The sequence below is a fragment of the Anabrus simplex genome, chromosome 2 (assembly GCF_040414725.1).
Source record: "Anabrus simplex isolate iqAnaSimp1 chromosome 2, ASM4041472v1, whole genome shotgun sequence".
NCBI classification, from domain to species: domain Eukaryota; kingdom Metazoa; phylum Arthropoda; class Insecta; order Orthoptera; family Tettigoniidae; genus Anabrus; species Anabrus simplex.
Window position 1 is genome coordinate 631,567,610 of NC_090266.1, and position 26,733 is coordinate 631,594,342.

Sequence of the window (26,733 nt, forward strand, 5' to 3'; positions counted from 1 at the left end):
CTACAACATTCACTAGTAACAGAATACTCTGGCTTAGTGTCAAGCCGTTACAACAGTCACTAGTAACAGAATACTCTGGCTTAGTGTCAAGCCGTTACAACATTCACTAGTAACAGAATACTCTGGCTTAGTGTCAAGCCGTTACAACAGTCACTAGTAACAGAATACTCTGGCTTAGTGTCAAGCCGTTACAACAGTCACTAGTAACAGAATACTCTGGCTTAGTGTCAAGCCGTTACAACATTCACTAGTAACAGAATACTCTGGCTTAGTGGCAAGCCGTTACAACAGTCACTAGTAACAGAATACTCTGGCTTAGTGTCTAGCCGTTACAACAGTCACTAGTAACAGAATACTCTGGCTTAGTGTCAAGCCGATTCAACATTCACTAGTAACAGAATACTCTGGCTTAGTGTCAAGCCGATTCAACATTCGCTAGTATTAGAATACTCTGGCTTAGTGTCAAGCCGTTACAACATTCACTAGTAACAGAATACTCTGGCTTAGTGTCAAGGCGATTCAACATTCGCTAGTATTAGAATACTCTGGCTTAGTGTCAAGCCGATTCAACATTCACTAGTAACAGAATACTCTGGCTTAGTGTCAAGCCGATTCAACATTCACTAGTAACAGAATACTCTGGCTTAGTGTCAAGCCGTTACAACATTCACTAGTAACAGAATACTCTGGCTTAGTGTCAAGCCGATTCAACATTCACTAGTGACAGAATACTCTGGCTTAGTGTCAAGCCGCTACAACATTCACTAGTAACAGAATACTCTGACTTAGTGTCAAGCCGCTACAACATTCACTAGTAACAGAATACTCTGGCTTAGTATCAAACCGATTCAACGTTCGCTAGTATTAGAATACTCTGGCTTAGTGTCAAGCCGTTACAACATTCACTAGTAACAGAATACTCTGGCTTAGTGTCCAGCCGTTACAACCTTCACTAGTAACAGAATACTCTGGCTTAGTGTCAAGCCGTTACAACATTCACTAGTAACAGAATACTCTGGCTTAGTATCAATCCGTTACAACATTCACTAGTAGCAGAATACTCTGAATTTCCAATGTCAAAATGAAACATCGACAAGTATCAGGATAATCCAGTGATAGGATGAAACAATGCTCAACAGTATCACAAATCAACTGACTCCTAGAGACATGAGTAACATACACGCGTATCCTGAATACATCAACTACTACTGCTAAGACTCAGTGACATTGATCAATAACAGGAAGTAGTGGCATACGCTAATATCGGTCAATTAAAACGTTTAGAGTATTGGGAGATGCACCGGTAGAATGTGTGGAATACCTGCCTCCTGTAGGAGCTTTCGTTGTGATGTATGAAATGGCTACACACAACACCGTCAAGTCGGAGACGTTGCCGAATCTTGCAGAGGTTGCAGACTAACGATGATCACAATTTGCTGAAACGCAGGGCGGGGCTATGTGCATCATTCCCGGCGTGCAATCATATTTAGCATGTAAACATCCCGTCTAGTCAAGTGTATACCAACGGAACGACAGCGTTATACGAATGACAAACTTGTGGATATGTTGCTTGTACGAGGGTTGGGGCAAACGTCATGGCAACTATTTTTTTCTTCTAGATATGTGAACGGATCACAAACGTATATGTGTCGTGTGGAAGTTCTGCAGGCATAGTGTGTATGCAGAACAAGAGAGTGTCTTCGTAATGATCGTCAAGCAGCTGCACTTTGCGCACAGCAAAATCCAGACAGACGACATCCAGACATCAGTATGTTCCAGAATGTAGAGCAGAGACTATGTCAGCATGGTAAGTTTCATGATGCAACTCGTTCACTGAGAACACGGCAAAAGGATCCGGTGGAAGTGAACACGGTGAAATAAGCAGTTGCCACAGAACCCCACACAAGTACCACAGCTGTGCCATACACACTGGGGATACCTCCTGTTTACGTGCGTAGATCCATGCGAAGAAACCATCATTCGGTGAAAAAAGCGGCCCTTCAACTTGACCCAGGGGGACGTTGACCATTTGGAACTTTGCCGAAGAGCGGTGGATTGATTGCATCGTGGAAGACATGCGTGCTGTGGATATCAACCCTCAAGACGTCCTAAACAGGGCCAGATGGCTAAAGTATAGCAGAAAAACGCACCACACTTGATGGGAAATCGCTTCGAGAGAGAGGGAGAATGTCCGCACTGGCTCTCATTCAAACGGCATCCAACTGAGAGCCTGCAGCCGAATGATCGTGCCCGGCGCGAGGCTTTCTCTGAATGCACAAATGAAGAAGTGAGTGGCGACTGTTTGAAAATAAATAACATTGTTAATTAAATGTCGTATGTTTGCTTATGTACAGTAGTGTCTCGTGACATGTTGCTTTACCAGGTTAAGCCTCCACAATAACTCGATTTAACCCCTAGGGATATTTACGGTATGAGATCAAATTTACGCAACATTGCCTAGAAACAGAGCTGACACTGACTTTGTGTAGCAACACCAACTACCGTACCGGCAATGCTAAGAAGAGTGCGAGAGAGCATTATGTGGAAAGTAGCACTGTGTGGGGAACAGAGGGGGATGGGGGTGCGAGGGAGGGGCTTTTGGATATTTTTGTGATAAATAGTACAGCATATTGTCATTTACCTTTTACTTCCCTTCCCACATGAATGCGCCTACCAGGTGTAGCAACCCTACATATTGCGGAGTATGTATCCGAAACACCCGCTACACATGTTAATAAAATAACTTCACTTCTATAATGCATGTATAACATAACACCGAATGTTGTGGTAGAGCATCAGCCACCAAGTTTAGGAACATGTGAAGTACAGTCATTATAATACTCATCATTGTTACGAAGCTATATTCTTCTAGTTCCTGCAGACCTGCATATACGTAAGCTAGTACCACTGATCGATGGAGGAAAGTAACTGGTTTACAGAGCCATGAAGAACGAACATTGAACAAAGTCAAATCTGTACTGTATTGTTATGAGTGAGTGAAGAATTTAAGATGATATTAGCAGAAATTTGTAACCCATCCACGATCGTCTTACTTCACCCAATGAGCTATGTTTTGCCAACCCCGAGACTTACTATTTGTATACGTAATTTCTTGTATTGCATTCCAAAGTCACTCACCTGGATTACCTCCGTCAGTACTATCTTCTTCAGTCGACTTCGTATGCTGGAGCTTGGACGCATTCCCCCCACCTGTAAATCGATAATATCATCATTAAGGAATTCATATCGTGTGTTCATCCATAAAGATTAACTAGGAGTTTTAGAGGCGTAAAACAGAAGATACAATTTTGTGTCTTAAATAAATTATTGTACGCTTAATAATTAGGCCTATGTAACTTTACAAAAGGTTATTTTCCACTAAAATGGATTACAATATAAATAATTCACAATTCATAATACGTAGACTTTGATGACGACTAAATGACAAAATAATACTTAATTTGGAGATATTAGGTCACGCAATATTAATAATCTGCTGGCGCATTTTGATCCTGCGACCAGAATTGTCTTCAGAGCAATAACACATAATGAACTGGCAAGTGTCACTCCATAGTAACCAGACTCAAAATCTTTCCCCTTGACTCTGGAGGCCTGGAATGAACTTTATTTCTAACAGGGGCTCCCTCTACATTGAGTCTGATTACTATAGAGTGACAGTTGCCAGTACATTATTTGTCATTGCCCTGAAGACGATCCTGGTCGCAGGATTGAAATGCGTCAGCAGTTTATTAACATTACGCGACCTAATATCCCCATATTAAGTATTATGTAATTCACAGTTCTTTCATAAAAAATTATTTAAATTGTTTAAACACAATTTATTACAATAATGCAATGTAATTAATCTTTGTTTCCTTTTTTTGTCCGTCTGCACAGCCTCGCACCAGATCAAGGATAGTTGAAATATTAATCTGTAGAAATGATTTAACTCTAACAAGAGGTGGGTCCTTAATAATATTTTATTTTCGTTGTTTAATTGTCTGGTTCGGCCAATCTTCTTTTACTAAGCGGAGTACCTCGTCTAAGTACTGCCGGCAGTCAGTGTCCCGGAGCTGAACACAACCAAAATCAAAGCAAAACCCCTTGGCGCAACAGCTCCGAAGGGCCTTGGCCTTCCAAGAGGCTGCAGCTCAGCCCGAAGGCCCGCAGATTACGCGGTGTCTTGTGGTCGGCAGAATAATAATCTTGGCCGTTGTTCTTGGATTTCCAGACTATCTCACTGGATAGGTCCTCAATTGTATTCACGTAGGCGGAGTGGGCGTCGAACTAGCCCTCAGTTCCAGGTAAAAAATATCCCTGTCCTTGCCAGGAATCGAACCCGGGGCTGGCTGCTGAACACGGTCACACTTGGCTATAACTTTCACCCAGGCGGTCCACATCTGCTAGATGAACAGGGGCCCCACAGGGATGAGAATCAGGAGAGGATACTTAGGATATGGAAGCAGATGGATGTGGCCCTTACTTTGGTAACAAACAAACATGGAGGTATAGTACGAGAAAGAAAACCACTTCGAGGATGACTGAGAGTGAGAAATTCTACGCAATTATCGTCACGAGGCCAAAAGCAACTAACGTCCGATGTACTGTACTGGTCAACTCGTAACTTGTACTTGTACTGCACCCGTCAATGTCATGGTCTTAGTCGTTACGTAATCTTCCTTCACAAAACTCCAACTAATATCGCTGGATTAGAATATGGGACAATCGGGTAAGGATCTGAGTGACTAGGCCATCTTATCAGCGAGCCCCTATCATGATATCATGATATTAATAATAATAATAATAATAATAATAATAATAATAATAATAATAATAATAATAATAATAATAATAATAATAATAATAATAATAATAGTCCTCCGATTTTCCAACGCCTTTGGGGTCGCGGGTGGAAACTGTGTCAAATATTTGGATTTGGCCATGTTTTACGGCCAGATGCCCTTCCTGATGCCAACCGTATGTAGATGGATGTGTTCACTATTGACAATTTCTGTGCTGGTGTGTTATCTGAACATGAACAGAATAGTGTTGGAACAAACACAGACACCCAGTCCCAGAGCCGGAAAAATTAATTAGACGCAATTAAAATCCCCGACCCGGCCGGGAATCCAACCCAGAACCTCTCAATCGAAGGCCTTAACGCTGACCATTCAGCCAAGCCGTCAGACAATAATAATAATAATAATAATAATAATAATAATAATAATAATGAAATGGCGTATGGCTTTTAGTGCCGGGAGATCCCAGGACGGGTTCGGCTCGCCAGGTGCAGGTCTTTTGATTTGACTCCCATAGGCGACCTGCACGTCGTGATGAGGATGAAATGATGATGAAGACAACACATACACCCAACCCCCGTGCCAGAGAAATTAACCAATGATGGTTAAAATTCCCTGCCGGGACCCCTGTGACCAAAGGCCAGCACGCTAACCATAAAGCCATGGAGCCGGACATAATAATAATTGTACCAGAGTCCTGACGGGGCAACTCCATACAGCAAAGCCAGCAAACATCACGTACATAGTTCAGAACGAACCGGTAGAGGAAGGGACAACCCTGCAATAACGGTAGTGGCAATTGCTGAGTCTTAGATCAATTCTGATTATGGTTAATTTGTACTTGAGACCTGTGTTTCTCAACCTTTTCCGTAAATATTTGTGAAATACCCCCATAGTAAAGAGACCTAATTTTAAGGTGTTACAACCATTATTACTACACTAGTACACAAACATGAGCCTATTTATGTTATTTTATCATGCAGGGGTGAGCGCAATGAATACCAACTTATGTAATGTGAGATTGACAAAGTTATTTTATTGATTCAAACATACCAGAAAGTAATGATTATTTTCACCTAAACTACACAACACTAACTTCAAACGATTTGCCGGATTATAGACATATCTTTAGGACTTTCAGTTCGCAAAACTCTCGACACGGTATCCCTAGTCTTATATGCTTATATTATTGGCAGTAGCGTGCAAGTTGAGTACTTACTCAGTCCTAACGATAGTTGGATCCTCAACTCTTCTACCATCATCTGTCATAGCTTGCCTAGGCACAACTGAAGAAGCATGCACGGGAAATAAGGAGTAAGGTTGTTTCCCGTTGCTTTCTTAACCGAAACATAAGTTGCTATTACATACACATCTGCCAATCCCACTGAAACGCGCGCTCCAATGGACCCCGTGAGCATGATTTTCACACCTTTCATCACCAGGGACTGGCTGCATAATGAATGGCATTACTAGCATCTCTCATTCCTCAGTCACTTCCATACTGTCAAGGCCAAGGATGAGACTGAGACACATAAATGGAAGTAGAAAATTTATTCTAGCCCACACCACAAGACATAGCGCAAGACAAACACTAGGTCTCGATACTCTCAGAAGTATCATCTCTGTATGGGGGTAATAATAACGAAGTTTTGTAACCATGTATTTACATAACATAAATTTTCACACACAGATATGGAACATTATAGAGTTCAAGTCAGTAATAAGTAAGAGCGACAATAATTTTAATGTTAGTATTATGTTCCGTTTTTATACTTTGCTCAGTTTTGTTCCTTTGCTCCTTACGTATTTTATATTTTCTAATTAGTAGTATTTCAGTTCATTGATATGTAAGCCATGCTGTATTCCTTCTAATTAGGTTGTTTGTTGTTTGTTTGTTTGTTTGTTTGTTTGTTTGTTTGTTTGTTTGTTTGTTGTTTGTCTACTTGTTTCTTTATTTATTAATTAGGTTCTTTTGGCTCGTGACGTAGAGCTGGGAGAGGGTGAGATAGGCCTGACCTATCTCAAGCTAAAGTGTTGATTCATTAAGTCTGCACGTGTAGAGTAGAGTAAGGTAGTGAATACTATTAGGATAGAGGAAGTAAGTTGTCAATGTAACAGTGAAAGATGAGCCGAGTTACGGCATCTATCTCGGCAGAAGAATGCAGGAGTGGCTGGCTACATGCAGAGCTGGCAATCCGCTCACATGTGGGCTATTACATAAAGGAGTGGTGATGTCGCGACTAGGCAGATTTAGGATAGAATTATTATAGATTTAATGTAGTTAAGTAGTTAGTTTAGTTAGATGTAGAGGTAGCGTGTTGCATGTGGAGCTGGCTATCCGCCCATGTGTGAAATGCTATATAGTAGATTTAGTGGTAGTTAAGTAGTAAGTAGTTAGTGCTTAACTAAAAATATTCTGTATGTAGGGGTGGCGGCCTGCATGTGGACTGGCTATCCGCCCATGTGAGAGGCCACATAGTAGATTTAGTTTCATTTGTTTATAAATGTTCACTTTTGTGGTTATTTTGAATTTGGAATAAGGGAACATTGTAATTGGTCTCGCCAGCAAAGGTATTAGCAATATCATAGACAGTCTTATCCAAATACCTCCAGGGGATCGCGTACCCCCTTTCCTTCCTTTCCTTCATTATCTTCCGTTGGATTACATTTAATTTAGATTTGCAGTTATATCACAAAAATATGGGGTTTTTCATTAAAGCTGTTTTAAGCTGCGCCAACAGACGCCAGTCAGTCAAGCGGGATCTCTATTTTGACTTGGCATAGTTCATTTGTGAAAACTTATTCACACAATAAGTATGATCAGATATAGCCACATGGAAATGGGACTGGCAGTCACAACCTACATAGGCGAGATCTTTTTGAAAGTTAGGCAGTCGCCCTGCTACACATAGACAGTAATCTACGTAAAGTTCTGTCTTTTTTTGCTAGTGGCTTTACGTCGCACCGACACAGATAGGTCTTATGGCGACGATCCTGCTTGACACTTGAACATCTGCAAGCGCAGTTAAAATTATGACCATGTATGCTTTCAGTTATTTGCGTGAGTAACTGTTATCACATAAGAACTACACGATATCAAGTAAAAATACAGATCCTGCTTGACACTTGAACATCTGCAAGTGTATTGAAGACAGCTTTAACTGAAAATGGGAAACCACGGAAAACCATCTTCAGGGCTGCCGACAGTGGGATTCGAACCCTCTATCTCCCGGACGCAAGCTCACAGCCGCGCGCCCCGAACCGCATGGCCAACTCGCCCGGTAAAGTTCTGTTTGTAATCCAGGTCTCAGGGTGAAGATTATCATAAAACCTTGTTCACAAATGAAGAAGATTCGAAATCTAGCTTGTTATCAAACATCTTGACTATTTCTTTCATTGGTGAAAGTTGCATGACGATCACAGTGCTTAATAACTGAAAAATGTTTCAACACACCAACACCAACTTTATCGTGACACAAATGTTTAGAAAAAGTATCATTTGCACTGATATTAATTTGAGCTGCATCCAGTCTTACCTTTGCAGACTGGATGTCCATAGCAAGTATAGACGCTCAAAGAAGGAATTTGGGCACAGTACTGTTTGTTCCTCACATTTAAAACTTTTCAGTTTTAATGATTATCCTTCCTTCTTTCTTAATCTGTTTACCCTCCAGGGTTGGCTTTTACCCCGGACTCAGTGAGGGATCCCACCTCTACCGCCTCAAGGGCAGTGTCCTGGAGAATCAGACTCCGCGTCTGGGTATACAACTGGGGAGGATGACCAGTACCTCACCCAGGCGGCCTCACCTGCTATACTGAGCAGGGGCCTTGCGGGGGGGATGGAGAGATTGGAAGGGATAGACAAGGAAGAGGGAAGGAAGCGGCCGTGGCCTTAAGTTAGGTACCTTCCCGGCATTTGCCTGGAGGAGAAGTGGGAAACCACAGAAAACACTTCCAGGATGGCTGAGGTGGGAATCGAACCCACCTCTACTCAGTTGACCTCCCGAGAATGAGCGGACCCCGTTCCAGCCCTCGTAGCACTTTTCAAATTTCGTGGCAGAGCCTGGAATCGAACCCGGGCCTTCGGGGGGTGGAAGCTAATCACACTAACCACTACACCAGAGAGACGGACCTTTAATTATTATCAAAATGTATAATTCTCCTGCCATGTAGATATAAGCCCTGTGGATACAAACGACAAGCATTATATTCATATGTTCAATTGTTTCGAAGGAACGTGTACCTGGGAGGAACTTATACAATACCATGCACTCATCTTTTAAACTTCTTTTTTGAGCGACTGTACATTCATGTGATATTTATTGTCCAGAATATCCTCAAAATATAGTTCCATAAGTGAAGTAATTTCCCCATGAATTTTTCTTTCTAAGAGCCATGTATTTCTACACTCTGTCCATGCAGGGATAATTACTAGTGCACGAACCACAGGTGAAAGAATAGGCGGACTGCAGGAGGCCAGCGTTCATTCGTAAATCACTCCTGCGTACCGTTTTCAATTATTTCTCTCTTGCTATGTTCTTACAATGAACATTATTTGCAGTTAAAATTATGACCACACATGCTTTCGGTTATTTGCGTGAGTAACTGTCTTCACATAAGAACTACATGCTATCAAGTAAAAATACAGATCCTGCTTGACACTTGAACACCTACAAGTGTACTGAAAACAGCTTTCACTGAGATAAACCCAGATTTTAGTGAAATAATTGAAAATATCCGGCTCCATGGTTAAATGGTTAGCGTGCTGCCCTTTGATCACAGGGGACCTGGGTTCGATTCCAGGCAGGGTCAGGAATTTTAACCATCATTGGTTAATTCCGCTGGCACGGGGTCTGGGTGCATGTGTTGTCTTCATCATCATTTCATCCTGATCAAGACGCGCAGGTCACCTACGGGAGTCAAATAGAAAATACCTGCACTTTGCGAGCCGAAGTCCTCGGACACCTCGCGGAACTAAAAGCCATACACCATTCCATTTCACTGAAAATGTAAAATAAATGTAATTTCTAGGGCCCGGATGTTTATGCAGTAATAGGTTAGAATGCAAACTTACTGAAGCGAGTGACAAGTAGAGTCTACCTGTACGACTGTAATGCTATGAGGTTAGCATAAACATTAGGGATTCAGCCCATTACAACCCCTAATGGTGGTTATGCAAGCCTCATAGCACTACCGTCGTGCAGGTAGACTCCACATGTCACTCGCTTCAGTAAGTTTGCATTCTAACCTATTACTGCATAAACATCCTGGCCCTAGTAATTACAAGTAAAATCTAGCAACGTCTAAGGTACATATGAAATATAATCAGTATTCGCCAGAAGGAAAGTGTATGAAGTTTCCGCATAGGATTTTAATGCAACTCTCACAGCGAAACATAGACTTAAATGCCCTCTCCTTTACATCCTTACTACAACCCCTAAACACCCTCATAAACATGTGCAGAGATTTGTACCCTTTACTTACAATCCCATTTACGTGATTACCCCAATGAAGACCTTTCCTTATTCGTATAAACACCTAGGTACTTACAGTGATCCCCATAACCTACTTCACACCATCAACGCAGTAATTAAAACTGAGAGGACTTTTCCTATTTGTGAAACTCACAACCTGACTTCTAACCCCGTTTATCATCATACCATTGCCTGCTGTCCATTTTGCAACTATCGAGGTCATTTTGCAGTTGCTCACAATCTTGTAACTTATTTACTACTCTATACATAATAACATCGTCCGCAAAAAGCCTTATCTCTGATTCCACTTCTTTACTCATATAGTTTATATGCATAAGAATACATAAAGGTCCAATAATACTGCCTTGAGGAATTCCCCTCTTAATTATTACAGGGTCAGATAAAGATTCACCTACTCTAATTCTCTGAGATCTATTTTCTAGAAATATAGCCACCCATTCAGTCACTCTTTTGTCTAGTCCAGTTTCACTCATTTTTGCCAGTAGTCTCCCATGATCCACCATATCAAATGTCTTAGACAGGTCATTCGTGATACTGTCCATTTGACCTCCTGAATCCAAGATATCTGCTATATCCTGCTGGAATCCTAAATGTGGAGCTTCAGTGGAATAACCTTCCCAAACCAGAAATGCCATTTATAGAATCAGTTATTAATTTCGCAAGCATGTCTAATATAATCAGGAAGATGCTAACCCAAAGCTTACATGCGATGCATGTCAAACTGACTAGCCAGTAATTTTCAGCTTTATGTCTATCAAGCTTTCCTTTATACACAGGGGCTACTATATTAACTCTCTATTCATTTGGTATAGCTCCTCCATGCAAACAATAATCAAATAAGTCCTTCAGATGTTGTACCATACCCCAACACATTGTCTTTAGTATATCCCCAGAAATCTTATCAATTCCAGCCGCCTTTCTAGTTTTGAACTTTTGTATCTTATTGTAAATGTCGTTGTTATTACAGGTAAATTTTAATACTTCTTTAGTATTTGTCACCTCCTCTATCCGGACATTATCCTTGGAACCAACAATGTTTACATACTGCTGACTGAATACTTCTGCCTTCTGAAGATCCTCACATATACATTCCCCTTTTTCATCAATGATTCCTGGGATGTCCTTCTTGGAACATGTTTCTGCTTTAAAGTACCTATATATACCCTTCCATTCTTCACTAAAATTTGTTATGACTGCGACTTATGCTTGCCATCATGTTATCCCTAGCCGACTTCTTTGCTAGATTCAATTTCCTAGTAAGTTCCTTCAATTTCTCCTTACTTCCACAGCCATTTCTAACTCTATATCTTTCCAATCTGCACCTGCTTCTTAGTCTCTTTATTTCTCTGTTATAATAAAGTGAGCCTTTACCATTCCTTACTACCTTTAAAGGTACAAACCTGTTTTCACATACCTCAACAATTGCTCTAAACCCATCCATAAACAATTTAATTTACAATTTTTCACCGATATAGTTACATGTTAAAAACTCCCTCATGCCTGTTTTATCAGCCATATAGTACTGCCTAATAGTTCTACGTTTGATACCTTCTTTTCTATCACGTTTATTCCCCCCCCCCCCATAGCGTAACAGTTAGTGTTGTTAGTTGCCGTCCTCTGGGTCCCGGGTTCAATTCGCGGTACTGCCATAAATTGAAAATTGACAGGAGGGCTGGTATGTGGTTGAAGTAGTAAAAGCAGCTCACCTCCATTGAGAGTGTGCCTAGGAAGAGCTGGATGAGGACGCGAGTTTTGTTTATATCTACTGATTTTTTTCACTAGGATTAAAAACAACTTCGTGATCACTAATAACATCTATTACTTCGCTTTCTCTATAGAGCTCATCTGGTTTTACCAGCACCACATCCTGAATCCTTCTAGTTGGTTCCATCACTTTCTGAATCAGCTGTCTTTCCCATATTAACTTATTTGACATATTTTGATGGTCATTAGCATTACCTTCCCAATTGACATTTGGTAAATTGAGGTCGCCCGCAACAATCACATTCCTTTCCATATTGTTTCCTACATAGCTGGTTATCTTATAAAATAATTCTGAATCAGCGTCAGCGCTACCCTTTCCCGGTCTGTACACTCCAAAGACATCAAGTTGCCTATTATCTTTAGAAGTGAGCCTTTCACCTAGAATTTCATGTTTGACATTTTTAACTTTTCTGTAGCTTACAAATTCTTCCTTCAATAGAATGAATACTCCCCCTTCTACCACTTCTACCCTATCTATACGATACACACGCGAGTTCTGTGAGAAACTTTCTGCGTTCATTATATCATTTCTCAGCCATGATTCAACTCCTATTACAATATCTGGTAAGTATATATCTATTAAATTACTTAATTCTATTACTTTCTTTACACTAATTCTACAGTTCAACACTAACTATTTTATGTCATCTCTACTTGACGTTGAGATCCCTGTACCCTTATCACCTCTCCCTAGACCACCCCGTTTCCCTGAATGTACCTCCCTATAACCCTTCTGTACAAATTTCCCAATTTTCACGTACCCCTGCGGTTTAAGTGAAGGCCATCTGAGCGCAGATCCCTATCTCTTACCCATCCATTTAGGATGTAGAAATCTCACTCCCAGTTTCACACATATCCACTCCATAGACTTATTAAAATCCCCAGTCACATTCCAGTCACAGTATTCCTCCTACACTGATAACAATCTCCGCTCCCTTGATCTTCACCCGTGCTGCATTAACAGATCCCACACATCCCCAACTATTTTGGTACTTATACCTGTTTGCCTTACGTTGTTGTACCAACGTGAAACACTACCACCTTCTCCTTTCCCTCCTCCTTCTCTTCTACATTCCTTGAAGTAATCTTGTCATTTTGTGCCTTAAACCCAGGAGAGGAATAGTTTAAATACAGATGTAACTCTGCAATAAGGAATAACATTTAATTAAAATTGTCTTCGGAAACAATGTATCTAGTTAGTTGTTCATAAACATAAAGCTCTGTCTAACATACAAGTGTGAGGATTTCCCCTAAATTATTGTTTATATTTGGAGAGGTTGTTAATGAAACATGCTCACATTGTAGCTGTAGTACGCGTCGTTGTCGGAATAATCACTTAACATGTGTATGAAGATATTTTTGTCAAACTCTCACACTGTTCCCCACATCCTGAGGCACACAAGTGAATATGCCTCTGCTTATCAGCGGCTTGTCGTGACGTACTCACTTCCTTGCTCTCTCTGGCCCTTTACACTTTCATATTTTTTACAATTATAGCTAATTTGATCTCTTCCTTCAGGTATAAAGAAAAGTAAATTATCTGGTAAATATTCAAAATATGCTGATAGGTGTACAGAGCCTTTGAAACGTTGCTGGAAGGGTCTCCATAGCGACTCTCTTTAGTGCCTGTATAGTTAGTCACCGGCTCTTGGACTTAAATTTTCACATGACGCCCATTGATATTTCCCTAATTTTTTTTCCTGTATCGGAAAACTAGAACAAAAATTCGCCATGAGCTATTTTCGTGTACAACCAACTGTAAGAGAGATACATCCAGTTCTGATGCACCCGCTCCTGGTGAAATTTGTTGGACAACTTACAGGTAAGATCCTATTCGACCTTATTCTAAATACAAACAAATATTAAATTGGACTCGACATACGTTATTAAAATAATGTCAGTATTCTTTCAGAATACAGCATTAACCGACTGGAATGTCGCGGTTAGGAACAATGCTATCATATGACATGCTCGATCAAATGGATAACAGCACAGTTTCTCACTTTTCACGAACACTACTAACAGTGTCAAGTTCCAGAGCTGGTGTGACCCGGCCACAGACAGCGGTGAACGTCGCCCTGTAGTTTTCCCTTAAGTGTGCACACTACTCATTGCTATCAGCGCATCAGAGCAGGGATCGAATAGCTGGAAAACTATGATGAACCAGTGTATCACGTCCCAGTAGTTATCAGAACATGTATGAACCAGAGGTATGGCACGCTAAAAGAAAGAAAGTTATCTAACTCCCCAGATATTTCCCGTCAATATTCAGGCAGGCTGTTCTGCTCGGGATGCAGTAATAACCGCAGATGAGTGGTGGAAGAAGAGACAACGCACACCACAACAAACAATAGTGAATGCAATGTCTTTGTTGATAAATGTTGTGAGCTTTCAATATTGTACACCTCCACATTTAGTTTGCGGTATGAGGGCAAGTAATGTAAAGTGAGTCCTTCTTTCATCACTCCCTCTGGTTTTATTCTTCAAATGATCGTTACTTTGCGATTATTTTTCTCGTTCTGTTAATCATCCTCACAATTTTCCTTGTCGATGTGGGTTGATTACCACGCGTATCTTCGCTTTAAGACAATGACGGCAATAACCACCACCACCACCACCACCACCACCACCAGTTAACACGACTGGACAATATTTCCATGTTAGCGATGCTCGGCGTTGATATGAACTAAGTAACAAAAGTTAAAACTATGTAAGGCGTGAACGATCGGAAATTGTGTTCTCTATAACATGTGTCATGTAGTATTTATGGATTGTACCATTATTAACATAGATATTTGAGAATTACATTTTAGTCCTTCCCCTAAACTACCATTTCACCCAGCGTGAATAAAATTATTTATAGCCAAAACAGTAGCGCATGGATTTTCATTCAATTCTGTTCACCCATTTTCTCGCGGCTCGGCGTTATATGGACTAGGCAACAAAATTCTAAATTCATGAATATCTCTGTTATCATAGTCGGTACGGTAAAATTTTATAAGACATAAAAGATCGGAAATTGCATTGGATATAACTTTTGTTATGTAGTATTTATCGATAGGACAATTGATAACATAGGTTTTTGAGAATTAAATTTTAAGCCTTCCCCTAAACTACCGTTTCGCTCATCGTGAATAATATTACTTATAGCCTAAAGTGTAGCGCCTTATTGCCCGACTCTACATACCGATTTTCATTAAATTCTGTTCAGTCATTTTATCGTGATACCGGGTGAGTTGGCCGTACGGTTAGGGGCGCGCAGCTGTGAGCTCGCATCCGGGAGATAGTGAGTTCGAACCCCACTGTCGGCAGCCCTGAAGATGGTTTTCCGTGGTTTCCCATTTTCACACCAGGCAAATGGTGAGGCTGTACCTTAATTAAGGCCACGGCCGCTTCCTTCCCATTCCTAGGCCGTTCCTGTCCCATCGTCGCCATAAGATCTATCTGTGTCGGTGCGACGTACAGCAAATAGCAAAATAATTATCGTGATGCACAGACAGATTGAAATGATGGAAAATTAAAAGTTTCATTTCCTTCTTTCTATGGACACTGCCGATACAGAAATACCATTTCTTTTTAATTCTGAGCACTGTGCAGGCAAAATTCTTATTTTGTGTATATAGATTTTTTTCATGTGGGAATGCCTTTGCTGGCAAGATGTAGTGTTTACAGTGCGCTATGTCTTCTGATATAGGCTAGAATAAATGTGTTACTTTCATTGACCTGTCTCAGTCTCATCCTTGGCTTAGACAAAATGAAAGTGACCGAGGTATGAGCGATGCTAGTAATACCATTCCTTATGCAGCCAGTCCCTGTTATGAATGGTGCGAAAATATCGCTCATAGAGTCGGTTGGTGCATGCATTTCAATGGGCTTGGCAGAATGATATGTAATAGCAACTTCTGGCTCAGTGAGGAAAGCAACGGGAAACTACCTCACTCCTCATTTCCCTAGTATACCTCTTCCGTGACGCCTAGGCTATCTGTGACAGCTGTTGGCGGAACTGTGGAGGATCAAACCAGCCTTCGGGCTGAATACCCAACATACATACATTCATGTGAGAAAGGTTCACCATGATCAAAAGCGGGAACTCCATGCACTTTCTTTGTAAGAATCAGCAACCACATTGTCCGTTTGTTGCTTCATCTGCCGGTTTGTTCCGAACTACGTGATGTTTCTGATTGTGAGTGTTGCTTATTCAGTGGTTCGAGATTTGCTCATATATCACAACGCTATTGCTCCTATCCCTCACACACTGGATGAGTTACAGCAGAACATTGAAAACGCCATTGCTGCTATTCCTCAAAGCAGAATGCAATGTCGTTCAGCGGACAGACCTTTCTGACCCTGTCATGACCACATTTTATTTGTGTGATTGACCTACATTGGGTATACCTATCTCTTTCTATGTCGCTTTGTGGAGTATACAATGGCCATGACGTCAATTTGGTTCATAACTCGTCAGCACTAATGGAACTTGCAGCTCGGAGAGGCTGTCTCAGTATTTGTGGAGCTTCTACTACAGGGTGGGAAAAGTAAAATTTGTCCGGAAAATATTTACAGTAGGAGTGACGCAGGATTGACACTTGTTAATGAGCAGCACAGAAGACGCTGGAAATGGCCACCGTTGACGTCGATGCAGCGCTATGCTCGATTTATCACACTGTGAGGCACGCGTACCAGCTCTGCTTTGAGGGATAGCAGCAATAGCGTTGTCGATGTTCTGCTATAGCTCTTCCAGTGTGTGAGGATTATTGGAGTACACCTGGCCCTTCAATTACGTGTGAGTGAATGAGAGGAGCAGACGTGTTTAGTGACCAGTTGAATGCAACACAAAATGGTGCTCACGATAAAACAGCGCGTGTTCATTGTCGAGTCTTATGCAAAACACGATTCACGGAGATCAACGTCAGTACATCGAAAATCCGTTGCAAAATGTCATGATTGGTATGTGGTGTGTAATGTCCGAAGTCCGTATCGTAACACGATTCTTACACCAAACTGTTAATGCTAACTTTTATGTCCAGACATTGTTTATTCCGTATGTGGATCAACTCACAGACAATGACCGACTGCATGGATATTTTCAGCTGTAGCTCTTCCTGTGTGTGAGGGATAGCAGCAATAGCGTTGTCAATGTATTCCTCACACACTGGAAGAGTTACAGCATAACATTGACAACGCTATTGCTGCTATCTCTCACACACTGGAAGAGTTACAGCATAACATTGACAACGCTATTGCTGCTATCTCTCACACACTGGAAGAGTTACAGCGTAACATTGACAACGCTATTGCTGCTATCCATCACACACTGGAAGAGCTAAGGTATAACATTGACAACGCTATTGCTGCTAACCATCACACACTGGAAGAGCTAAGGTATAACATTGACAACGCTATTGCTGCTATCTCTCACACACTGGAAGAGTTACAGCGTAACATTGACAACGCTATTGCTGCTATCTCTCACACACTGGAAGAGTTACAGCGTAACATTGACAACGCTATTGCTGCTATCTCTCACACACTGGAAGAGTTACAGCATAACATTGACAACGCTATTGCTGCTATCCCTCACACACTGGAAGAGTTACAGCGTAACATTGACAACGCTATTGCTGCTATCCATCACACACTGGAAGAGCTAAGGTATAACATTGACAACGCTATTGCTGCTATCCATCACACACTGGAAGAGTTAAAGCACAACATTGACAACGCTATTGCTGCTATCTCTCACACACTGGAAGAGTTACAGCGTAACATTGACAACGCTATTGCTGCTATCTCTCACACACTGGAAGAGTTACAGCATAACAGTGACAACGCTATTGCTGCTATCTCTCACACACTGGAAGAGTTACAGCATAACAGTGACAACGCTATTGCTGCTATCCATCACACACTGGAAGAGTTACAGCATAACAGTGACAACGCTATTGCTGCTATCCATCACACACTGGAAGAGTTACAGCATAACAGTGACAACGCTATTGCTGCTATCCATCACACACTGGAAGAGTTACAGCGTAACATTGACAACGCTATTGCTGCTATCCATCACACACTGGAAGAGTTACAGCGTAACATTGGCAACGCTATTGCTGCTATCCATCACACACTGGAAGAGTTACAGCGTAACATTGACAACGCTATTGCTGCTATCCATCACACACTGGAAGAGTTACAGCATAACATTGACAACGCTATTGCTGGTATACCTCACACACTGGAAGAGTTACAGCGTAACATTGACAACGCTATTGCTGCTATCCCTCACACACTGGAAGAGCTACAGCTGAAAATATCCATGCAGTCGTTAATTTTCTGTGAGTTGATCCACATACGGAATAAACAATGTCTGGACATAAAGGATAGCATTAACAGTTTGGAGTAAGAATCGTGTTACGATGCGTAGACCGGACATTGCACACCACACAACAATCATGAAAATTTGCAATGGATTTTCGGTGTACTGTCGGGGATTTTCTGATGCACAATGGCGCGTGTTCTGTGAGTTCACATACCCTGACAAGCTAAACCAGGCTTCATCTGAAGAAATGAAAAACTGAGAATTCAAAGACCTGACATGACTTAGAAACTACCGACAGAACTCAACACACGAATGTTCGTCTGGACGCTTTAACGTATGCACAACAGTAAATTTGTAAGTATACAGATGCAGGTCCTTTTTGACAACGTTTCGACACGACCACCTAATAATTCCAACTTGCGCAGATAAACGGCATTGAAATTTCACCGGACTTCATTCCAGGCTTTCCTTCACTCGAGCAATGTTTTCTGGTGTTCGAAATCTTTTCGAATAGTTGCGGTTTTTATTCGCTACAGAGCCCTTTTCGCGCCATTTTGGCACTAACTGTAAGTTTTGAATTGTGAACTTTGCCGGAGGTTTTGTCAAAACACTCCTAGTCTTCAAATCTTGCGCAAACAGTTCCACACAGGTTTTCCGTGAATCGTGCTTCGCGTAACACTCGACAATGAACACGCGCTGTTTTATCGTGAGCACCATTTTGTGTTGCATTCAACTGGTCACTAAACACGTCTGCTCCTCTCATTCACTCATACGTAATGACACAGCGACGTTCTCGGGACAGAGCATGCGGGAGATGCACACGCGGTGACAGCACCCGATTGGTGTATCGAAACCACGGTTTCCAGCATTTCCTGTGATGGGCAGTTCTCCTGTTCCGGGCCAGTTTTATTTTGCCCACCCGGTGGAAGAGAAAACGGCATCTCTCAAATATCCCTGCAGTCATCACGAGGTTGAATGTCACACAAACAACAAAAGAAAGGTAATTCTATCATCAGAACAGAGCAAGAAAGCTCTCTAGTAATATAAATGTGAACAATGTGGGTGATAAAGAAAATGTTCACGTAAAGAGAGAAAAAGCACTCTTCCGCATCAATGAGAAATGTTATTGTAGCCGCGAAATTGTATGAATTTTTTTTACAAGTTGCTTGACGTCGCACCGACACAGATAGGTCTTATGGCGACAGTGGGATAGGAAGGGGCTAGGAGTGGAAATGAAGTGGTCGTGGCCTTAATTAAGGTACAGCCCTAGCATTTGCTTGGTGTGAACATGGGAAACCACGGAATACCATCTTCAGGGCTGCCGACAGTGGGGTTCGAATCCACTATCTTCCGAATACTGCATACTGGCCGCACTTAAGCGACTGCAGCTATCGAGCTCGGTGTATGAAATTTACAAGTTCTTTGAAATCATTTCAGGAAAACTAGGTAAACAATTGGTAGGGAATCTGCCACCTGGCCCATAATCCTAAATGCAGATCAATGATAACTGAGGACTGACAGAGAACTCTATCCCAGCAACAATGCCCAATAGATCCAGTACTCAAGCGTTGTCAAAGAAGAAGCCACTGGTGAATTTCACCCACGTTTTGACACAAACCTGTGCTCAAAGCTCATCGTGCCCAGAGCATGGAGGTCAGTTACCTCACCACGCCACACAGTGAGACGAAATGACGAAAACGTGGCCAAAAGTCCGAAAAAAAAAAAAAATTCTATTGGGGATTTGCGACTCATAAGTTGGTAATAGGAATGTAGGGACTATTGAATTCCGGCCCTAAAAACAGCCGGCCGGTTCATTGTGAAGTTGCACAGCAGGTCAAATGCGTAGCGTTTCTGTTAGTCATGCACGAGGCAAGCTGAGCGAGCAACGTATCACATGTTAATATATTGATAAAACTGATCTCAGACGTTTATAAAAGTATGGACAAAATGGATAATGTTTCTCCAGGTATGTAGTGTATTATTCAAACCTTATTAGATGTTAAAGAAAATATTAACAGTTGTTTATTTATAATTAACTTTTATGCTAAATAACGTAAAATAATACTGAAATATAGTAACAAATGATAGGTAAAAGTTATGTGTACGACAGCATTTGGCTAAATCTCGCATACTATGATGAAGTATAATTAATTTACTTTCAAAATATCTTGGAAAAACGCACTACTAGCCACTACTCCGGCAATGAACCACATATGAAGTGAAAATTGGTATTAGCCGATATTTATGCATTTTGTAAAAAGTTATATAAAAGTTCAGTTATAGCAATATTTCTGTGAATTATGCTATTATTTATACGTGTAGCATAGTAAAGGAAAGAATGTGATGAAAGGAGATGGAAACATTGACCCTTCTTTTGAAGGATCTGACGCATAACTTAGAAAAGGACAAATGATGCTATTATATTCTGTCCTATCTTTTTTTTCATACACACCCAGACACACACAAACACACACATACATATGTATGTATATATATTATTTTATATGCTTTTTCAGGTTTTCAGCAGTATCATAAACCTTATAATACTCATTTTTTCCCAATTAAACCAACTTTTACGAATTTTGGTCCGCCATATTGGATCCGCCATTTTGACTTTTTCAATTTTAACATCTAATTCGTAATCAGCAGTATCAAAAACCTTATAATACTCATTTTTGCCCAATTAAACCACAATTAAACCAACTTTTACGAATTTTGGTCCGCCATATTGGATCCGCCATTATGAATTTTTCAATTTTAACATCTAATTCGTAATCAGCAGTATCAGAAACCTTATAATACTAATTTTTGCCCAATTAAACCAACTTTTACGAATTTTGGTCCGCCATATTGGATCCGCCATTTTGAATCTTTCAATTTTAACATCAGATTCGTAATCAGCAGTATCAAAAACCTTATAGTACCCATTTATGTCCAATTTTACCAAGATTTAGACTTTCGGCCACGTTTTCGTCATTTCGTCCCACTGTGCGCCAGTTGCAACCCGGCAGACGCGCTAAAGAAAATATGATTTGTGGCCCGATTACCTAGATACGAGTATTAAGCCCCTTTAACTACAAAGATTAATATAATTTACTTTTTATTATTGCTGTAATAATAACAGTGATAATAATAAACAGATGTGATGACATGTATTTTAACTTTTAATTCATGCAATGTGAATGCCGTTTCTGTTTTAAATTAAATTAAAAAATTAGGTATAAGTACACTTATGAACAAATTATCACTATTTATTTTTGTGTTTCCTTCTCCCGTGCTGAAGAGGCTGGACTGATTTATTATTATTATTATTATTATTATTATTATTATTATTATTATTATTATTATTATTTCCTGGTTTATGATAAGGAAATGAAATGAAAATCCACAGCCTGTTTCCAGTCATTCGACCGGGTCAGGAATGGAATGAATGAAGCCCCCATCTAGCGGCGAGGATAGAAATTGCGCCGGCTGCCGATGCCTATCGCACTCACCTGGGGCAATGATTAATGAATGACAGATGAAATGAAATTATATTGGAGAGTGTTTCTGGAATGAAATATGGCAGGGAAAACCGGAGTACCCGGAGAAAAACCTGTCTCGCCTTCACTTTGCCCAGCACAATTCTCACATGGAGTGACCGGGATTTGAACCATGGAACCCAGCGGTGAGAAGCCGGCGTGCTGCCGCCTGAGCCACGGAGGCTTTATGATAAGGAAATCTCGTTGTATAAAATAATGTGCCCGACAACTGGATGAATGATTCCTTAGTGCAGCTGGAAGATGAGCAATTCATATCTCCAGTCTTCACACATTCGATAAGAAATACACATTTCTTCCAGGCAAACTTAACATATCATGTAGAGATGGGGCACGGTAACTGTGCAACTCGTGACGGTAAAATGAAATGGCGTATGGCTTTCAGTGCCGGGAGTATCCGAGGACAAGTTCGGCTCACCAGGTGCAGGTCTTTTGATTTGACTCCCGTAGGCGACTTGCGCGACATGATGAGGATGAAATGACGATGAAGACGACATATACACCCAGCCTCCCTGCCAGCGAAATTAACCAAAGAAGGTCAAAGTTCTCAACTCTGCCGGGAATTGAACCCGGGACCCCTGTGACCAAAGGCCAGTACGCTAACCATTTAGCTATTGAGCCGGACAACTCGTGACGGTTATTGTGCGAAGGAGACAACTGACGAAAGAAAGAGACAGAGAGGTTCTGCGCATGCGTAGACTACTCAAGCACCTCCGCTACAACCTTACCTACAACAACGCATCTATGAGTGATCAGTAGAGACGGGAATTTGCCTATTTGCCTATTTTATTCCTGTGTTCAGAAACGTAGGCTTTTGAGACATAAATCCGTTTAAGGGTCATTTCAGCTATATTTCGTTGGTTTTATTGTGCCTATAAATGCCCATTTCAGGGGTTTCTGCCTATTTGGAGTATAATTGCCTATTTGCTGTCTTTTGACGGCATTTTTAAAAAGCCGATTTTCTTCCAGTGCATTATATTGTAGCTCTTGGGCTCGACAGAATTATCTTCTCTTTTCTCAATATCTGTTTACCCCACGAATAAAAATGGGAATTCTCAGAAGTCACCAGAAATAGTTCTAGGGAAATTTCCATCAGGAGAAACAAGAAACAATTTGACCTCGAAGCTTTCAACCCCTCCAACCTCCTAAGACATATGCGAGAACCAGTTAACGTCGAACTGTTGCACAACCCATACGCCCTGTACCGCCCTTTGATGCGAACTGTTGTTCGCGTACGCTTTACGTTCAGAAAGTGTTGTGATTTATTGTGAACTGGAAGAAGTGTGTTTGCGGCAATGCCCAAAGAAAAATCGTAGAAGTCCTACTGGTTGAAGCAGTGGATCACAGGGGATCCCAATTTCACTACGGATGGAGGGGTAGTCTGTCAAGCTTGCTGTAAGGAGGTAAGTTCGTTTGTTCCTTTTATCTTTTTTGTGACTGAGAATTATGATCTCATTTCATTGTAGCATATTATGGGCCTATTAATTTATGTATTCTGGCAAGTTGTTTTGTTGCAATGCTGTATTAGTCGTGAACATTCAATACTTGATATTGCTAAAATGTAAATACTCATTAAATTACTGAACGGGGAGTTAGAATGCCAGCGGTCTCTTATCACAGAATGGATGAAAATTAAATCGGTATTTTGAACTGTGATTCATTTCCTGTGAAAATACAGATTTACAACTGAAATGCAATTTTTAAAACCCCCTTTAAAAATCGTGAATTCTATTGCACTTCCGCTAAGCCTTCGCAAAACACAGGTTGCAGATCCAAAGTAGCCCGGCTAGGACGATGCCACAGCGTGGTTTACGAGGTTGCCAAGACTAACTTTACAAGACCAAAATGTAAAAGTCAAAGTCACCTCCGTACAGGCCATGAAGGCCCTTTGGAGGAGTGGAAGGTAAAGGCTAAACCTCGGCACGAGATGGGGTAGAGTGGTTAGCTCTAAGCCCGGCCACCTTTGCCCCCAGGAACTAACCTGGTACTAATTTTTGGTGTAGGCTGAGTGAACCTCAGGGCCATATGCACCTCCGGAAGTGGAAATCTCGTTTCTTAAATTCTACGACTTCCTGACGGGGATTCTAACCCACGCCCTCTGGGCGAACCGAGCACGAACTTCACAAGACCAGGCCAGCGAAAAGACCGTTGGTCTGGATTGGTGAGGTCCGGTTAGTAACCGCTGTGCTTGGGGGGGGGGGGGTGTTAAGCTCCCAGGTTAACAAGCCTCTAGCATCCCCTCTAGAGTCTTGCTAAATTGTGACAAACTTATTTTTGCTAGTGACTTCACGTCGCACCAATACAGACTGGTCTTATGGCGACGATGGGATAGGAAAGGGCTAGGAGTGGGAAGGTAGCAGCCGTGGCCTTAATTGAGGTATTGCCCCAGCATTTGGCTGGTGTGAAAATGGGAAACCACGGAAAACTATCTTCTGGACTGCCGACAGTGGATTCGAACCCACTAATCTCCCGGATGCAAACTCACAGCTGCACGCCCCTAACCGCACGGCCAACTCACCCGGTAAAACAAGGTTATGGGCGCATGTCACGACAATTTCAAATTACGTGGTTTTTAAGTTTCAAAGAGGTGTGGCGGCCTTGTGGGCACACATTATGCAGGATCTATTGCAGGCAACAGAAAATAGTCTACATGACAACTGACCCGGCTGACCAAGGCCGGCGAATAGCAACAAATAAAATGTTCACAAATCTGAGATTTATAGTGCCTCAATACTGCTACGGCCAGCTTGGTGGGTCCTTGGCAAGCATAAAGAACGGATCTCTCCTCTTACGCAACTCTGGTATCGTTTCAAGTCCTTTTTATTATATTTATTTTTTATTTTATTATATTTTTCACCCGGTGGACTCGACACGATACTGCCAAATTATAAATGAAAATCCTTGAGGACATATTCCCATGTAAGTTACTAATTTCCACGTTCCTACTTTAACGTTTTGTACTTCTAGAAACACCATCTATAATAGTCTTCTTTTTTATGAAACAAATGCATGATGTATACTAAGCATTATTGCCAATTAGCCCAGCTGTATAAATTTAAGATATAGGGGCAATGCAATTTATGTCAATTTTATTATTTTTCAGATCAAATGTGAGACAAATACCACATAGATCAACTTAGAAATACTGCGATGCATCTGTTACAGTACGAGTACAGAAATCTGTATCAACGCAGCCTTTCTACCAGTCCACTTTGGTCAGCGACCAACAACCATTTTCTTCAGACCTATGCACTGCAATGTTGGGAGCTAATATGCCCCTGCATAAACCGGAGCATCTTTAAATTTTAGCAAGCTGCCGGGAGCTATCACCAACTTGGAGGAGAGTGGCATGCCCCTGGTAGAGTCATTTAGGATTGTGGAAGAAGCAGGGGAAGTTTTGACCGAACCTCTGGGAAGCAGCCGTTGTCAACGAATTTTTTTTTTTTTTTTTTTTTTGCTAGGTGCTTTACCTCGCACCGACACAGATAGGTCTTGTGGCGACGATAGGACAGGGAAGGAAGCGGCCATGGCCTTAATTAGGGTACAGCCCCAGCATTTGCCTGGTGTGAAAGCGGGAAACCATGGAAAACCATCTTCAGGGCTGCCGGCAGTGGGGTTCGAACGTACTATCTCCCGAATACGGGATACTGGCCGCACTTAAGCGACTGCAGGTTTCGAGCTCGGTAGCGAAGTAAATACCAGATGAAGTGATTTCATTGAAGTTTTGTCCAATCACTTCATGTGATGTTGAGAGATCTTTCTCTCAGTACAAAAACATTATGCGTGAGAGGAAAACAAGATTGTTACCGGAAAACAGTGAAACATTGCTTGTAAATTCCTTTTATAGTAACTGAGTGTGTTATTAATTTACAAGTAATTTTTCTTGCCTATTTTGTTGCCTATTTTACATGTTAGTGCCTATTTAAATGCCTATTTTGGCTAATTTAAGAGCCTATATGCCTGCCTATTTTAACTGTTTTAGTGCCTATAATTCTCGTCTCCAGTGATCAGTGTGATCACTCTGCCGGCCTCTGTCATCGTGTTCATCACAGTGCTGCGAGGCAAGACAGCAGTTGGCTGTGAGCGCTAATGTGTACCAAACCAAACCCTGCCACATGGTTCAACAGCCCCTAAGGGCCATGGCCTGCCAAGCGACTGCTGCTCAACCCGAAACTCTGCAGACTGCGAGGTGTCGCGTGGTCAGCACGATGAGTCCTCTCGGCCGTTATTTTTGGCTTTCTAGACCGGGGCCGCCAACTCACCGCCAGATAGCTCCTCAATTGTAATCACGTAGGCTGAGTGGACCACGAACCGGCCCTGAGGTACAGGTAAACATCCCTGACCTGGCCAGGAATCGAACCCGGGTCCTCCGCGTAAGAGGCAGGCACGCTACCCCTACACTGCGCGGCCGGCCTAATGTGCACCGGCTCTCATAAATCTTAACTGATGTTTTTGCGATCAGTCGTAGTGGTGTCCGGCTCCATTTCTAAATGGTTAGTGTGATGGCCTTTGGCCCAGACGGTCGCGGTTTCGATTCCCGACCGGGTCGGAGATTTCAACCTTCATTTGTTAATTCCGATCGCTCGGGGGCTGGGCGTGTGTGCTGTGTTCATCATTACAATTCATTATAGGTCCCCATCTTCATAGACGCGCAGGTCGCTTATACGGCGTCACCTTGACAGACCTGTACTAGGCCTCCTCGGAGGCCATACGCCCTTATTACTATTAGTCGTAGTGGTAGCTTCCGACGCCACACGACTGCGCCGTTACCGTGGCCCATCTCTAACTAGCAGTGAATGGTGGGGGGCCTTATGATGACA

At 41.7% G+C, this 26,733-nt stretch overlaps 1 protein-coding gene across 6 annotated transcripts in view; it reads right to left on the reverse strand.

Moving 5' to 3' along the window:
* The window catches only part of LOC136864291 (proteoglycan 4), a 975,577-nt gene that overhangs the window by 723,905 nt on the left and 224,939 nt on the right, over nt 1–26,733 (reverse strand). For all 6 annotated transcript variants that reach the window (XM_067141070.2, XM_067141075.2, XM_067141072.2 and 3 more), the window contains exon 3: nt 3,139–3,210. In XM_067141070.2, the coding sequence (XP_066997171.1) occupies nt 3,139–3,210 (72 nt within the window). The remainder of the gene's footprint in view (nt 1–3,138; nt 3,211–26,733) is intronic.